The 16,660-nt window shown below is 41.7% G+C and overlaps 1 protein-coding gene across 1 annotated transcript in view; it reads left to right on the forward strand.

The window, feature by feature from the left end:
• ANGPT1 (angiopoietin 1) overlaps positions 1-16,660 on the forward strand; it is a 145,185-nt gene that overhangs the window by 56,025 nt on the left and 72,500 nt on the right. The window contains exon 2 of the mRNA XM_053395440.1: positions 15,569-15,724. Within this exon, the coding sequence (XP_053251415.1) occupies positions 15,569-15,724 (156 nt within the window). The remainder of the gene's footprint in view (positions 1-15,568; positions 15,725-16,660) is intronic.

Consider the following 16,660-nt stretch of genomic DNA (forward strand, 5'->3'; position numbering starts at 1 on the left):
ATGAGGTCATTCTGTTCATCCTTTGCCAGTTCAGGATTATGCTGCCTAGAGTATTGCCCCACTGCCAACTCAACTGGAGCCAATTATGTACTGTGTATGTGTGTGTGTGCATATATATATATATATATATACACACACACACACACACACACACACACACAAATATGCATCTCACTCTTTTTTCTCAATAAAAGCTTTACAGTGCTCCTAAGAGTAGAACCGAGTTTAAATAGAAGGGAAATGATATGAAATGCCAATCATATTAACATTTTGTAGTCAGAAAAGCCAGTTTATATTAAATCTTTCTCGCCTTTCTTGTTCTCCAAAACAAGAGCTAAAAGGTGAGGATTAGCAAAAGGCATTACAAAGAATGGCTTTTTATGTTGGCCTTTTGTGCTGGTTCTGCTGGTCCCCGGTACAGTCTGAGCCAAGTTTCTCTGCCTTTGTCCAATCAAATGTACCCCTGCATTTACCCATACTTGACATTTGCTGCTGATGACTTTGATTCTGAGCTTCATTAGTTATTTGTCTGAAAGCTCTCGCACAAGAATAAGGGTTAAAATAATCAACCTCTTTAAAAGTTTCATGTTGGGGGGGGGAGGGCTTCAGCATTTCCCCAGCACTCAAATTACAATGCACCGCTGCTGGAGAAAATGGGATTCGTTCCCCAACTTGGGGGCAGAGATGGGGCTGAGCTTTGGGCTGCTAGCATGCGATTGCATGGTTGTTGTCATGGGGCGCTTCTGATGTGATCGCTGTTGGAGCAGCATTGTGGAGCTGCAGTTGAATTAGACAGACAGCTGTCATTAGATGCTATGTCAGACGTGCAATCAGTGTATAGTGTATTTGTGGTGGGCTTATTAACTTTGTATATGTTTTGGGTGTTTCTGATTATTCATTGCATGTGCATAGTCTTCCAAAGCAACTACTCTATTCCAAACTTAAAAATGGAAAGCGTAATGCTGGTGGTCAGCAAAAGAGGTTTAAAGACTATCTCAAGGCAAATCTAAAAAAATGTAGTATAAACACTGACAACTGGGAAACACTGGCCTGCGAGTGCTCCAGTTGGAGAACAACCTTTACCAAAGGTGTCTTGGGCTTTGAAGACACTCAAACTCAGGACGCAAGCGAGAAATATGCTAGGAGGAAGGCACACTTGGCAAATCCACACCGTGTTTATGGAAGACAATCTTACTCGGCTACGAGTGATCGAGGAAGAAGAAGAAGAAGAAGAAGAAGAAGAAGAAGAAGAAGAAGAAGAAGAAGAAGAATCCACACATTAAGAATCTGCCCAATTCTGCATGTTGATTAAAGCAAATTCCCATATATTTTTTCCCAATCACAAGAGGGATATGGTAGGAAATGTCAGTTTCAGATCCAGTACGTTTCCAAGCACAATTCAAAGTGTTGGTACTGACCTTTAACACCCTAAATGGCCTCAGCCCAGTATAACTGAAGGAGCGTCTCCACCCCCATCGTTCAGCCCAGCCACTGAGGTCCAGCGCCGAGGGCCTTCTGGCCGTTCCCTCACTGTGGGAGGTGAGGCTACATGGAACCAGGCAGAGGGCTTTCTTGGTAGTGATGCCCAACCTGTGGAACGCCCTCCCCTTCAGATGTCAAGGAAATAAACAACTATCTAACTTTTAGAAGACATCTGAAGGCTGCCCTGTTTAGGGAAGTTTTTAATGTCTGATGTTTTATTGTGTTTTTAATATTCTGTTGGGAGCCGCCTAGAGTGGCTGGGGATACCCAGCCAGATGGGTGGGGTATAAGTAATAAATTATTATTATTATTATTATTATTATTATTATTATTATTATTAATCATGCAGGGTTTGCTGCTCATCATGATGTCAGCATAATAGTAGCAATAATTTTTACAACCCTTGATTCAGGAAATAATTGCTTACAGTGAGATGCCTTTATGTATGTTAAACAAATCAGACCCAAAGGTATGCTGCGTTGCAGCTTTGCCTTCAAGCTAGGGAAATGAATATTCTCAAGATTCCACCCTCCACTGACCCTAGTTCATGATGTGCAAATATTTCACATGTCCTACACCTCATATAGTACCTTTCCTTCCTTCAGCTGGGAATTCATGGAACGATGATGGCTCACTTCAACTGAAACAGAAGCACTTACGAATTTCCTTTTCATGCTTAACAAAATGGGTGGTTTGTTCCAAAGGAAACAAAGTAAAAATCCCCCTGCATACGTCTTGCACTAATGTTAACAGCTCGAGTTTTAGAAGAAAATCATCGCGGACAACATGTGAGGAAAGTTTACAGTGAAAGGACAAAACTCGTTGCCAGAAACGTCAAGCAAGGCTTCTGAGGGTGGGTAATACTGAGGGGGCTGGTCAGCAGTTTGTCAGCCTGGAGGAGAATTATTTGCATCTCTTTTGGGGGCAGGAAATAGCTTGTCATTGACCTCCCTGTCTCATCCTTATAGAGGGCTGCCTGCTGCTTTCCTACAGATAAATCTTTATATGCCCTAACCTAAACCTGCCCTTAACAAGTTATTCTCATTGGGGAAGATTTTAAAGAAAAACATGGAGAGCAGAGCCCATATGTCAGATCAGATGCCACTAGCAGTGTATTGGGCTTGTGTTCTTGCCGCTGGTCTTGGACCTGATCTTGCTGCTGCCTTGAACCCAGGCACCCCATCAATGTAAGATGCATCACACATGTTTCCTGACTACCTTTCAATGGTGGCAGGCCCAAGCTCCACTCAAGCTATGGTGTTGTTCTTTCCTCAGACTTCATGACATGATATAAAGTCTGTGACCTAGTTAGAACTGCTTCTGAAGGCTCTTCATTCCCTCCTCCAGGATTCAGATGGTCTCTGATTCAGTACCATATTGCTTTTGTGGGTGCTGTGATGAACGATAGCCTGCATCCTCATGCGTCATCCAGAGACTCAGTGCAATAAAAAGCTAATATTTCTTCTCTACAAAGCAACACGGCTCGCCGTCATTCTACAAATAAAAGCCTGAACATCACATATCAGTGTTTTAATGTCCTTGAACGTGATTTCAGAGAATGGAGATTTCCCCTTTCCTTTTCGGAAAAGAAATAAATAAATTGGCAGCCCTGTTATCTCTCTCTGCTGTGCTGTTTTATGGACTTCTGATTACACTGTAATGTCTTAGCATGATTACAAAGCTGTTCCTCTGGCCAAGGCTTTTACTTGGCAGAATAATATAAGTTTATTAATGTCCACTATCTAACTTGGATTTATTGTAGCACTGAAATGGACCGCAGGAGAGTCCAGGAAAATGGAGCCAAGTAAAAAAAAGAGAGAGAGAGAGAGAGAGAGAGTGTATTATTATTATTATTATTTTAACAAGACTCAGATGAAGAGCTAAACAGAAATAACAGCAAGCAGTATTCTGTTTAGCGGTGATGTCAAGCTAGATGCACAAGTGGAACTTGCTCATTGTTCATCCAAATGGCCGTGTCACTCACAGGCAAAGCCTCTCAATTTTGGCTTGAATCTTTTTCAATAGCCATCATGCTAAGTGTTTGTTATTGCAGTAACAAACCACTGTCCAAGAAAAGCGAAGAGGCACGGGCAACTCATTCTGCCCACCCCCTTCACTTTTTTTCATTCTATTTCAAGTGGAACATATGGATCTCACCAAAATGGAGTTCTCTGAGCACAAGGTGGCCTTTGCAGTTGGTGAAGAAGAAGAAGAAGAAGAAGAAGAAGAAGAAGAAGAAGAAGAAGAAGAGGAGGAGTAGTAGTTTAGATTTGATATCCCGCTTTATCACTCCCCTTCAGGAGTCTTAAAGCGGCTAACATTCTCCTTTCCCTTCCTCCCCCACAACAAACACTCTGTGAGGTGAGTGGGGCTGAGAGATTTCAAAGAAGTGTGACTAGCCCGAGGTCACCCAGCAGCTGCATGTGGAGGAGCGGAGATGCGAACCCGGTTCCCCAGATTACGAGTCTACCACTCTTAACCACTACACCACATTGATGAAATCCACAAGTGCTCCCTTACCCTCCCTTACCCAGTAGGACTCACTTCAGCTCCTTTTTCTGTAAGCGGTTCTTTATGATGGATTCTCCATGGTGGGATGAAATCCTGTACCCACTGACCTGATATTAATCCCCTAGCTTCTGATTAGACATGCACAGAATTGCCCTGGTTCCAGTTTATGGTATGAATGTGCATGAATCCACCACCTTGCTGAAACAAAGGAGGTCTGGATTTGGTCAGTACACAGATGAGTGACTGCCCGAGAAGCACATTTACACCACCTTAAGTTCCACGCATGGAAGAAAGACCGAATATAAATGTAAAGGGGGAAGGGATTAAATCTGGTAAGGTTTTACTGGCGCGATAAACATATTAATGGTTTGTGATGTTACACACACAAACCCTTGTGTAACATCCAAGCCTTTTTTCTTTTGCTCAGTGGAATACAGCCACACCCAACACTTCTAAGAAATGACTACACTTGGTATTATCAATATTAAGGGCATTCAGCTTTATAGTTTGATGTCTCAGTAAAACCAAATGCAGATTTCCCTAAATTCTAAACAAGTCGAATCCAGAGTCGGGTACTAAGCCCACTGCTGAAAATACTCAGCGGCCATTTTGTTTTTCATGTGCGATTCCGAATACTGGTGCATCCTGGGGCTGCACACTTACATTGAAAGTTTTTGTTCTCAATACTTGTAGAGTTTTATATGTGGAGAGTTATGCAGGCAATCTCATTAAAAGTAAAGTTAGGGCTAAGGCCATGTGGAGTTTAATAGATGGGTGCAGAATTATGGGAGTGGAAAAGAAGACATGTACTGTAGTTTCCATTAGCATTTTGCTATTTTTATGGTGCTGTGGGAAACTGAAAATCGCTCCTTTATTGCCATGGTCATTTCTGGAATTGTTCAGTTTATGGGCTCCTACAATTATAAAGCAAGTCCAACAGAGATGTATTGATACAATTCTTGGGGAGGAACTAAAGTAAACATTGCCATCTATATGGAATATTCATCACTAAACCACTTGTGCTACACATTAGTGCTATAAAAACTGAAGACCATAAATATACCAAACTTTATAGGACACCAATGAATATGGTTGTCTAACCATATTAAGCGAAGCTGTAATCAAAAGTAGATATTACATGTAAATCCAGGAACAGAAGTGCCATGCATGGGAGAAATAATCCTCTGTCTAATTTTTAATTGCCGGTGACTTGAAGTAGCTAATCAAGTTTTCTGGTATGTATACCATCCTCTGTTTATTTCAATGAACAGAGATGAACCATATAGATTAGATTTTTGGCTTCCTTCATGATAATGAACGGCAAAGTTAATTGCACATTGTTAAAAAATATTTTTTATTAATTATGAATACAGGAACAAACCTACAATAAATTGCAGTTTCATCCTTTTCCCCTCCCTACCTGCATAACAACCCCAATTAAGTCCACTTGGCATTAGTGTATTGTAGATGTGTCTTTCTTTTGATATGAATTCCTCTTGATTTAATCTTGATTTATTTAAATCAAGAGTGAGAGTCTCTCTCACGCTTATTATGAATTACACATATTGGGGAGAAGTGCAGTAGTGAAATACAGTATAATTTATTGTAGTTAATTTTAAGAGGATTTCACCGCAGATGTTTGTTTGCCCCTGAAGATAATAGAGGGTCATACCTCCATGAAACATTATGATCATTGGATATGGAAATTCTAAACTTTATTATCTGGGATTTCAGGAGAGCTGAACAGCAACAGTGGATATAGTCTGGGTTTCATTGCTTTCATTGCTTTCAAGTGCACCCTTGAAATTTCAACTTTTGGTTGTCCATGTCTTGGAGATGTGCAAAAGGGCCCAAGAGTCTGATTTTCCACACTTCTCTGTCTACGTTATAATTAACAACCAGGACATGGATGAATAGCAGTGAAACACATTAGTTGACTATGCAATCTGCTCAGCTATTTAACAAAAAGTTTCTCCTTCAACAAACCTGAAGGAGTAGGGAAGTTTAAAAGATCTTGCAGAGCTGCTGCCTTTTCCCAATTTGGGAGAAAGGTGGTATATAAATAGATTAAATTCTTATTATTATTATTGTTATTGTTATTATCCAAAGGGGACTTTCCTGGGTTGGCAAACCCAATGCACTGAACATTTCTGATCTCAACCTGCACTTTGAGACTCCCTGCCTATTGAGATCAAGCAGACACCTTCACTGTAATATTTTCGGTGCCTGCTAAAAACATTCCTGTTTAGACAAGTCTACCAAGACGCTTAGAAAGTTGAGGTGATTTTAATCGGTTTTAGTATTCTAATTTTTGTATGGTTTTTTGGTGATTTTTTGTCGCTTTTATTGTTTTATCTTTTTTTGCTTTTTGAGGGGGTTTTTAATAATCAAGTGGTGTATACATTTCATGAAATAATAAAGAAATACTATAAATAAAGAAGATGAAACAGCTTGTTAATTTCTAATTTAGCGCAAGAAGGAAAATAAGTGCATTTTGATTGTGGCCATGAAAGCACAGGCAGTGGTGGTTTTTCACTGGCAAACCCAATATTTTCCTGCTCAAATTGTGCATATATTTTGATTTTTCAGTAGGCATTGTTGCCCTAAGGTGATCCTTATCAAGCACAAGTGCATTCGGACCCCTGCAAGCCAGTTGGATTAGAAGCAGCGCATTTAAACATCACGTACGCCAAATACAGCTGTGTTTACTTCAGTGATTGCAGATTCAAATAAACACCAACTGTTTATTTGTATGTGTGATCCGGTATACATCTCAGATAAATGCTCTCAATATGTTTATTGAAATATCATGTTGAGAGACAGAAACTGAACATGTGTGGTCAGCCACAGTTCTGTATAGGCTTTCTCCACCCCCTTGATAAATCAGCTGTTAACTCTGAATTATCCCTAGTGAATGGATGTGATTTTCTTGTTTTTTAACAGATTATGCCGGCAATTCAGCCTTGACAGATATAAGTGGCTTCAGCATGGAGCAATATGTTGAGAAACATAGGGGCAAATCTTTTCTTTGTGGTCTTGTTCACACATTATAGGAAGCCCAAACTATAGCTGACTGAGGACTGCAATTGAATGTGTAGGCTTCAATTAAAGTGCCTACGGGGGGGGAGGGGGAGGCGAATCTTCAGAAGCAGAGGTATCCCATCTGACCTCAGCTGGAAGGGAATTCCACCAAACTGAATGAATGGCTCTTGGTGGATACAAACCATGCATCTGAGCCGTGGAAACCTCTAACAGCGACTTCCCCAAAGACTGCAGTCATTGGGCAGGGATATAAGGGATTATGTGGTCCTTGAGACTGGGGCTTCTTGGTGATGGCCCCATATATGTGGGACGCTCCCTTGAGGGATATATCTTTGACTTTGTCCTTAGCAGCCTTTGAGCAGCTCCGGGAAATCATTTTGTTCCCCTCTGCCTTTTAGTTAAAAGTGCAGTGGCCAATATTTTATTCTTTATACCAATGTGGCCTCAGTTTTAAATAGTTTTGAGTTGTATTACTGCATTTGCTTGTGCTGGACTATGGAGTCCTTTCACACTGCTGCTTACCATCTTAATTAATTTGATTTTATCTGTGTTTCATGTTTTAACATGGAAGGCTTCGGTCCTGAACCACAGCAAATAAATGCTGGTAATAAATTATCAGTCTACCTTGTGCACCAATCAGTTTGTGAATTACACTTCACACATGCTCATAGTTCCTTTCCCAATGCATAGATGTCAACTTACAGATTTGAAAATAAGGGACCAGCAGCCTCGAAAATAAGGGATCAGCAGCCAAAATAAGGGATTTTCAGAGCACAGGTATGTTTAACTTCTGAGCCCCTTCAAGCCAAAGGCAGAAAGCCCAGCCAGCAGCCAAATGAAGCCTCAAGCGGTGGTTCCGACAGCGCAGCAACCCGGCAAAGGGGATGCAGCAAGAAAAACCACCGTCACCTCTCCGCGGCCGATTTGATCGGCTCAAGGCATGCAAGCTCCACCCCCAGGCGTTCTTAGACTCCTTATTGGGTGAGCAACTCAGCCAAGCAACACAGTTGGAGCCTCCCTCCTCATTAGCTGGCAGGGAGGGAGGGAGAGGAGCTGCTTCCTTTGAAACCTGGGAAATTTAAGGGACATCATCAATAAGGGACAGCAGCGGGACACGGCGCTGGGATAAGGGACTTTCCCGCCAAATAAGGGACGGTTGACAGCTATGTCCCAATGTTATTCATGATTTCTTTGCTTTTTAAGTATGGGTGCATGTACCAGCTGCCATGTGTGCTGTTGAGCTATGGAGCAATCTATCGCCTTTCATCAACCTCCAAAACACACTGTATACTTAAAAGGGTTTTAACAGGTTTCAGCTTGAAAACCATTTCTTGTCATGCTAAGCTTCACCCTCTTACTGAGGCCAATTAATAGAATTCTGAAGCCTATTTGTGAGCTCAGAATCATCTGGGCACCCATTGTACTTCTTCCGGTCAAATGTAAAAGTGTAAACTACACTGAATAATAGTCAATCAAAGTAAGAGAGAATAGCTCTTACGTTATTTATAGGCATATGCCGGAAGCCACTAACCTTAACATGCACTCATGTTCAGCATTTCTGTTTGCGTTTTAATCATTAGCGTTTGGGTGGCTTCTATAAAGATCATTTGGTAAACACCGAAAGCAAAAAAAATAAAATAAAAATCAGTTACTCCTAATACACGATCTCCTGGAATGTTTAATAAACAATAATATTTAACTCTGTGGCAGTTTTATTTCGGAGAACGTTGGCGCTTTATTACATCGCTGCTGAGTATTACCACATTGTTGAAAACAGATTCAGTGTAATGAGTGTTTACAGAAAGCAGATGCCGCTGAATTTAATAGCATGAGCACCCATACCATTATGTAGGCAGGCTGCAAGCTAACATAAAGCATAAAAAGAGCTGGCTTAGACAGAGGCTCCAAAGCAAAAAAGAAAGGAAAGCCATAAAGCGAATAAATAAATGCATAAGAAAGCCTTTCCTGTAGAATCAACAGCCAACTACGGTTTAGTATTATATACAAATGAGGCCATACAATCTATGTTGTCAATCTCATGTCACAGGAAACCATAGTTAATGGTTTACAGTGGTACCTCGGGGTAAGAACTTAATTTGTTCTGGAGGTCCATTCTTAACCTGAAACTGTTCTTAACCTGAGGTACCACTTTAGCTAATGGGGCCTCCCACTGCCACCACCCCACAATTTCTGTTCTCATCCTGAAGCAAAGTTCATAACCCGAGGTACTATTTCTGGGTTAGCGGAGTCTGTAACCTGAAGCGTCTGTAACCCGAGGTACCACTGTACTGTGATTGTGCTTCTTTGCTCTGTTTTGCTCCTTCCAACTAGCTCACAAAGGAAACAGACCACAAGTCCTGTCTTGGAATTGCATCCAAACCAGAGACTGTGGTTTGTTTTTCTCCCAAAGAAGGTTTTGCTGTACAAACCATGATAACCGGGATTTAACCTAGTGAGCTACCATCAGTAATATTTTCTAGGGTTGCCATAGTTCAAAAAGTAAAATTCCTGACACCCGCAAAGTTTCTTTTTTTAAGAAACCCACCAAAATTGTTGACCCCCCCCCATAGTGATTTTAAGCATTTGGAGCTGTTTCTGCTGCTTTCCCCATCACATTGCCCTACATCTGTGTTTTTCCTGACATTTTGCTGATTCTGCAAAATTCACCCCAGAGCCCTTTTTATACCTGAAAATCAGGACATGTCAGGAATTTTTCTGACGTATGGCAAGCCTATGCTTCCTCTTGGTTTTTCTCTAGGTTCATTAGTGCAGAGGGGGACAGGTTGTTCCATTAGAAATGGGTGAACTGTGCTACAACTTACCTTGGATTGACTGGGAAATGCTCAGAAGACTTTTCACATACAAGATTGCAAAAGATCTAGGATATTGATTGAAGTCAATATGATGTGTTTTTTTTAAAAAAAAATAAATATATTTACACACATCACTCCCTCTCTTTGGATGTCTTTGTGTTTTTAATGCTTTATGGGCAACCCAATCAGATGGGCGACATATAAATAATAAAAGTATTATTATTAGTAGTAGTAGTAAAGGTAAAGGGACCCCGACCATTAGGTCCAGTTGCGAATGACTCTGGGGTGCAGCGCTCATCTCGCTTTATTGGCTGAGGCAGCTGGTGTACAGCTTCTGGGTCATGTGGCCAGCATGGCAAACCAGAGCAGCGCACGGAAATGCCATTTACCTTCCCGCCAGAGCGGTACCTATTTATCTATTTGCATTTGACGTGCTTTCAAACTGCTAGTTGGCAGGAGCAGGGACCAAGCAACAGGAGCTCACCCCATCACAGGGATTCAAACTGCCGACCTTCTGATTAGCAAGCCCTAGGCTCTGTTGTTTAGACCACAGCACCACCCACGCCCCATTATTATTATTATTATTATTATTATTATTATTATTATTATTACACGAGGAAGCATCTTGTTCTCACAGTGATGAAGCAGAGGTGTATAGGAAGCTCAAAAGCCAGACCTGAGTGCAGCAGCACACTCCCTGCTTGTGATTCCCTTTTTATGAATCCTAGCATTTGCAAGAAGGGGCCCTTAGAATGCCAGGTAGCATGTTTGCACTGGTATTATTCAGTAACTCAGGATTTATTGCAAGCAAAGCCTGTGATATTTCTGAGCTTCTACTCTAATGCTTCCATTGGTTTTCTCCCTTTTCTGAGCTGAAAAATCATCTCTCAATCACCTATATTTGTTCTGGAGGGACAGCTCCATTTTCTTCCTCATAGGCAAACATTCTCTGCCTCCCACAAAAAAACAACAAAACCCCCCACCACTTGGAGTTCTACATAGACAATCAAATTTGTTACAAAACTTTCTTGACCTCAGCCAGTGCAATTCATCAGCCTTTGCCAGTCTGGTATCTGCAGAAGTACATAGATAAAAGATGAAAGGGTGCTTTTGTATTAATCCCATGCTGTACATTTCCCTTCTTACTTTTCCCCTCAGTCCCTAAATCAAGGCACACATCTGGCCCGTATTGGGTGCTGCTTACTGTTCAGAATGAAACATGCTCACTTCCCCTGTAGCGTTTCAAGTTTAATAGAAAAGGAACGGCAGTAGAACTTGAGGATGTTACCCGATTAAAATGGGGACGGCAACTTCAGAGGGCTGGTTCAGATGGAAGACTAAAACTTTGCTTAGTAGGGAAATGAGCCTTTAAAAATTGCCTTGGGAGTCTCATAACAATGTGGTGTGTGGTGTAAGTATAAAAGTGATTTAAATCTCACATATGAAAAGTCTCCAGGTTGTATAAAGGAAAGTTCATACACCTCTGAGCCTCCTTCTGGGTGTGACCAGCACATGGGGCAACATTGCCCAGCAGTGCAGAGCCCAGAAAAGGAATGGGGGAAGAATTGCGTCTGCCCTCACAAGATCTTGCGGGGTGGTGTTCATCCCCCGGGAACTCAGGTGAGAAAGGAAGGGCGGAAGCCATTAAAAGGGTCTCTGGTTCTTTCCTCTCAACCTCAACTGGCCTCTTTGGGGGCTTGCTTGCTTGTTTGTTTCCCTTTCCCTCAGCGAAATGCTTCATTATGCTAAGCATTGGAGAGAATTTTTGTTACAAGTGTGGGTGGAAATGGAATTGGGTAGGATCGGCATAGTAGTAGCAGTAGCAGTAGTAATTATTATTATTATTATTATTATTATTATTATTATTATTATTATTTATTTATTTATTTATACCCTGCCTATCTGGTTGGGTTTCCCCAGCCACTCTGGGTGGCTCCCAACAAAATATTAAAAATACAATAAAGCATCAAACATTAAAAACTTCCCTAAAGAGAGGTGCTTTCAGATGTCTTCTAAAAATCAGATACAGTGGTACCTTGGGTTACACGTTTTCAGGTTGCGGACCGTGGGAAACCCAGAAGTACTGGAAAGGGTTACTTCCGGGTTTTGCCACTCACGCATGCGCAGAAGTGCCAAATCACGTCATGCACGTGCGCAGATGCGGCACTGCAGGTTACGAATGCTGCAGGTTGTGGATGTGCCTCCGTCACGGATTACGTCCACAACCCGAGGTTACACTGTAGTTGTTTATTTCCTTGACATCTGATGGGAGGGCGTTCCACAGAATGGGCGCCACTACCGAGAAGGCCCTCTGCCTGGTTCCTAGTAAATGGGTCCGAGGGGAGGATTCACTAAGACATGCCCAGCATGAGTTAGGATCTCTACCTAACAGGAATCTCTCCCCACTTGCCTAGTGAGAACCTGGATGCCAGGCTTTCATCAAACCAGAGTTCAATGCTGGAGAACTCCCACAGAGGGTCTTTCTATGCTCAGTGCACTGCCATTCCATCAGCAAAGGCAGAGTAGAATGAGGAACTCATCCTTGTCCTACAGCCATGCCAACTCAGCTTACTGACCGTAGTCAGTGAAAATCTCATCTGGTTTTCACCGAACTTCAGTGTCTTGTCTCAAATTTTTTCACTGCTCTCATGGGCCACAGAATGTGCCTATTTAGGCAGTACATAACTAGCATTGTCTTTGCAGTGTGTTGCATCAAAGAATCTCAGCTGTTATTGAATTCTTCTTCTCACTCTCCCCCCCCCCCAAAAAATGACTCCATCTTCAATGTATTTAAGTGACCATTATTCAAGACAGTAACGCAGGGAGCACAGGGTCACATTCCTGGAATTGGTTTTAAAAGGCTGTGAACGCCAAAGAAATATTATCAAAATAGCAATAGCGAAAACACCTCCTACATCTGCAAACACTCCAGAGATCCTGGCATCTGGTCAACAATGCCTATCTGTTCTTCACTGGAGAAGACATTCAGGTCTCCTGCCACTTTATGCCTAAATTCATCCTCTGCATCCCTAGCTGAAACACTGAAAATCTGACATGGGAACGAATATCCTGCACATGTTCAGGCAGGGACAAAGAAAGAACGGCTTAGCCAAGACTCAATGACTCTGAATCCACTTGCAATGCTTTCCTCCGAATTACATTGACTTAGAAAGTTGCTAACTTTCATGGATAGTCAGTAAACCCAAACTAGACTTTCATATCTTACCCAGTGAATATCATCTGCAAAGTCCAATGCATGTTGAGCCCTTTCTGAATTGCCCTATCTGCAGAAAAGATGGTGGTGTCTCCATTTGCCTCCTTTTCTCAGGGCTCTCTCACAGGGCAGTGAGATAATATCACCAGGGGAGTGAGAGGTCCATCAAACTGATTCACAGACATGTATGAAGCTGTCTTTGCCTGACTCTTTCCCCCTACATTTGTAGATCTCTAGGAGATGGGAGTTTTACATTTACCCACCAATTCCATTGACTCAGAAACCATATAGTCTGATGAGTATGATGGGCACTAGTTTTTTATCCAGAAGTCTCTGCTATAACTATGACTATGAATATACTATTTAATGTAGCCTACAAAAATAAACTAAGCATATTTCAGAAATGGAGCTGAATAGTTCTACCATGATGCTAATGTTGTTGTTGCTGTTATTTCTGTTATTTAATAAATTTATAGTCCACTTTTCAAATAAATAAAAAACTCTTCACAAAGCAGTATGTAAGTACACAGTTAACTAATGATCAAATTATATAAATGTATATGAAAAATTAATCACATGACTTAGTAATATGTACATTTGACTTTGTAAGCTGTGCACTCCTCATTTTCTGTCCCAATAATAAAAAACAGATTTCCCCCCCTCATGGCCATCTGTAAAAAACAAGATGAATATATTTATTATAGCATAACCTTTTGTGGACTATAGTCCACTTCAGTTGATGCAGGTACTGGATTATAGTCCACAAGAGAAGCTTATTCATCATAAATTTGTCAGTCTTTAAGGTGTCACAAGATTTTCTTTACAAGACTTTCTTGTTTTTGTTTCCAGAGACTAACACGGATATTTCGCTGGAAATTATTACAATGGAGTTCTGTGTTACAATTATTCTGTGAGAGGTTATCACACTCTAAAAATGTCATCAACCCAGTACTATTTTGGAGGAAATTAATTCACACACCCCCTCTGAATGTCACAAGCCAATTGCTTGTGGTTTTGCTCTATTTCTTGATTATGAGCTTCTCAGAACTGCAATTTTGCTACTAGATGTGTAAATCTAGCCTTCCCATTGTAATATATTATAATGTGTTTTCCATCCACAATTTTGGACACTATTGGTACTCCCCAAGGAAACATTAGAGGCCAAAGGGAAGGTAAGAGTTCATTTGGCCCCAACTGACTTTATTATATGGCTCATCACATAGTTTGTTGAATCAGCTGTTGTGTAAAAGTGCATTGGGTGATTGATTTTTACAAGGGAAGCTGCAATGAACTTTTGTTTCCGGAATGGTAGGATTGATTCCTAAACATACTGCATATGAAAGGGCTACATCTCACTGTAGAAGAACAATAACTCACCTTGCTTTTGAGAAAATGGTATGCCTGAGGCTGCTGGCTATGAATCCAGGGAAGCTAAATGTTGGAAAATTCAGGACAGTGTAGTTTTCCACACTATATTCCAGTGAATGTAATGATGGCCACCACTTGGATGGCTATAAAATAATATTAGACATATTGGTGGTGGATAAGGCCATCAATCTCTGCTGGCCACGATGGCTGTTCTACCTCCACTGCTGGAGGCAATATGTTTCTGAATACCTATTGAAGTGAATCACAAGCAGGGACAGTGCTATTGTGGTTCTGGTCCTACTTGTGGCCTTCCTGTAGGCATCTAGTATGATACCAGAAAGTTGGACCAGAATGTGGGCCTTTGGCCTGATGGCAGGACTCATCTTCTGTCAGGCTTCAGGGAATCAGATCCCTCCCCCGGTGGCAGCAAAGAAGCAGATAAAAAAAGAAGAGATTACCAATTAGTTTATTCAATAAACACAGCGAGAGACAAAGGAATGCAATCTCTCTCTAGAAATGGCGTTGCTCCAAGTAAAGCCACCACCCCCTTTGTCTCTCTTATCCCACATCATCCCTGCACTGGCTGAGCTGGACTTTCTGTCTCTGAGCTTTCTGTTCGGCTACTCTCACTGCACACCTAGTCCTGGGGGAAGCTGGCTCAGGAATGCTCTCCAAAGACACTGAGTCTGCCAGCTGTCTCTTCCCTGGTGTTTCTTCTTCCTGCTGTTCCTCTTCCAATACTTCCCAGCTTTCCCCCTCTGCAATCTCTGAACTAGGTCCTTTTGCAAACCACTGTCCTAAATCTATACTGTCCTCCTATTCTTGGGAAGGTTCAGGAGAAGGGTGGGCACTGTTCCTCCTCAGTCCTGCCCCTGAAATCTTCTTATGTTCTGTTGCTGATTTTACTTTTGTTTGCTGTGCTGGTAGTATTTATGGGATTGTTTCCAAGCTTTGCTATTTTTGCTTTGCTTATTTTTATTTTTAAAAACTCTTGCATTTCACATTGTTTTGAAGTCCACTATGGAGAGGAAAAAGCGCTTATAAATTGATCACACACACACACACACTTAAATTGCAGATGCATTTTAGCATAAATACTTTGCTGCCATTTAAACTCGTTACCTGTTCTGTTCCATAGCTCGAGAACTACATTGTGGAAAACATGAAATCAGAGATGGCCCAGTTACAGCAGAACGCTGTGCAGAACCATACAGCCACCATGCTGGAAATAGGAACCAGCCTCCTCAGCCAGACAGCAGAGCAGACAAGAAAGCTCACAGATGTCGAAACACAGGTATGTTTCCATGGCTGCATTCACCAGGCCATTAACTATGACAAAACATTTCCCCCTTTACTCCCCTTTTTCTGTGTCATTTCCTCATACTGTGCTTCTCAGCATTTATTTATTTATTTTTGCTGCAGGAAACACACTTATTGATTGGTGGTAACAGCAGCAAAGGCTGGTTTCAGTTAAAGTGTTCTAGTTTGGGCCAAATGGGAGTTGCTTGGTATAGTTTGCTCTGCATGTGTTATCTCAGGCTGGACTAGCCAAGAAAGTGAGTCACTGCTGACTTCAAATAAACAGCTTGGCTACTAGCTGTGAGTAACTGAAGCATCGAATGTGTCGAAAAGTTCTGATTGTGCCTTTTATATATGTGATCACTTGCCGCTTTATGCTGGCTTGGGTTGCTTTGATTTTCTCTTCAGTGTTCACAGCCATGAAAAATACACTGTGCCCATGGAATATTGCTTATAGAATTATAGAATCCCAGGGTTGTGGAAATGTAGAGTTAGGAAAGACCCTGGGGGTCATCTAATCAAACTGCTTGCAATGCAAGAATCTCAACTAAAGCAACAATGACAGATGGCCGTCCAACCTCTACTTAAAAACCTCCAAGGAAGGAGAATCCACCACCTTCCAAGGGAGTCTGTTTCATGGTCAAACTGCTCTTACTGTCAGAAAATCCTTTCTGATGATTAGTTGCAATCGCCTCTCCCTTAACTTGAATCCACTGGTGCAGGTCCTACCCTCTAGAACAGGAGAAAACACTCTTACTCCATCAATGCTGCTGCAGGGCAATGGTGGGGTGCAGCCCATAGCTGAGGGGAAGAAGGATCCAATGTAGGACAGAACCTGTGGAAGGCACTTTGCTGTGGGTCCCCATGAACCTGAATCCAGACCTGGGACCTGGGACCAGCCAAAACAGAAGTTTATCATCTCAGTGAGAAC

Source organism: Podarcis raffonei, chromosome 7 (genome assembly GCF_027172205.1).
Source record: "Podarcis raffonei isolate rPodRaf1 chromosome 7, rPodRaf1.pri, whole genome shotgun sequence".
Classification (NCBI taxonomy): Eukaryota; Metazoa; Chordata; class Lepidosauria; order Squamata; family Lacertidae; genus Podarcis; species Podarcis raffonei.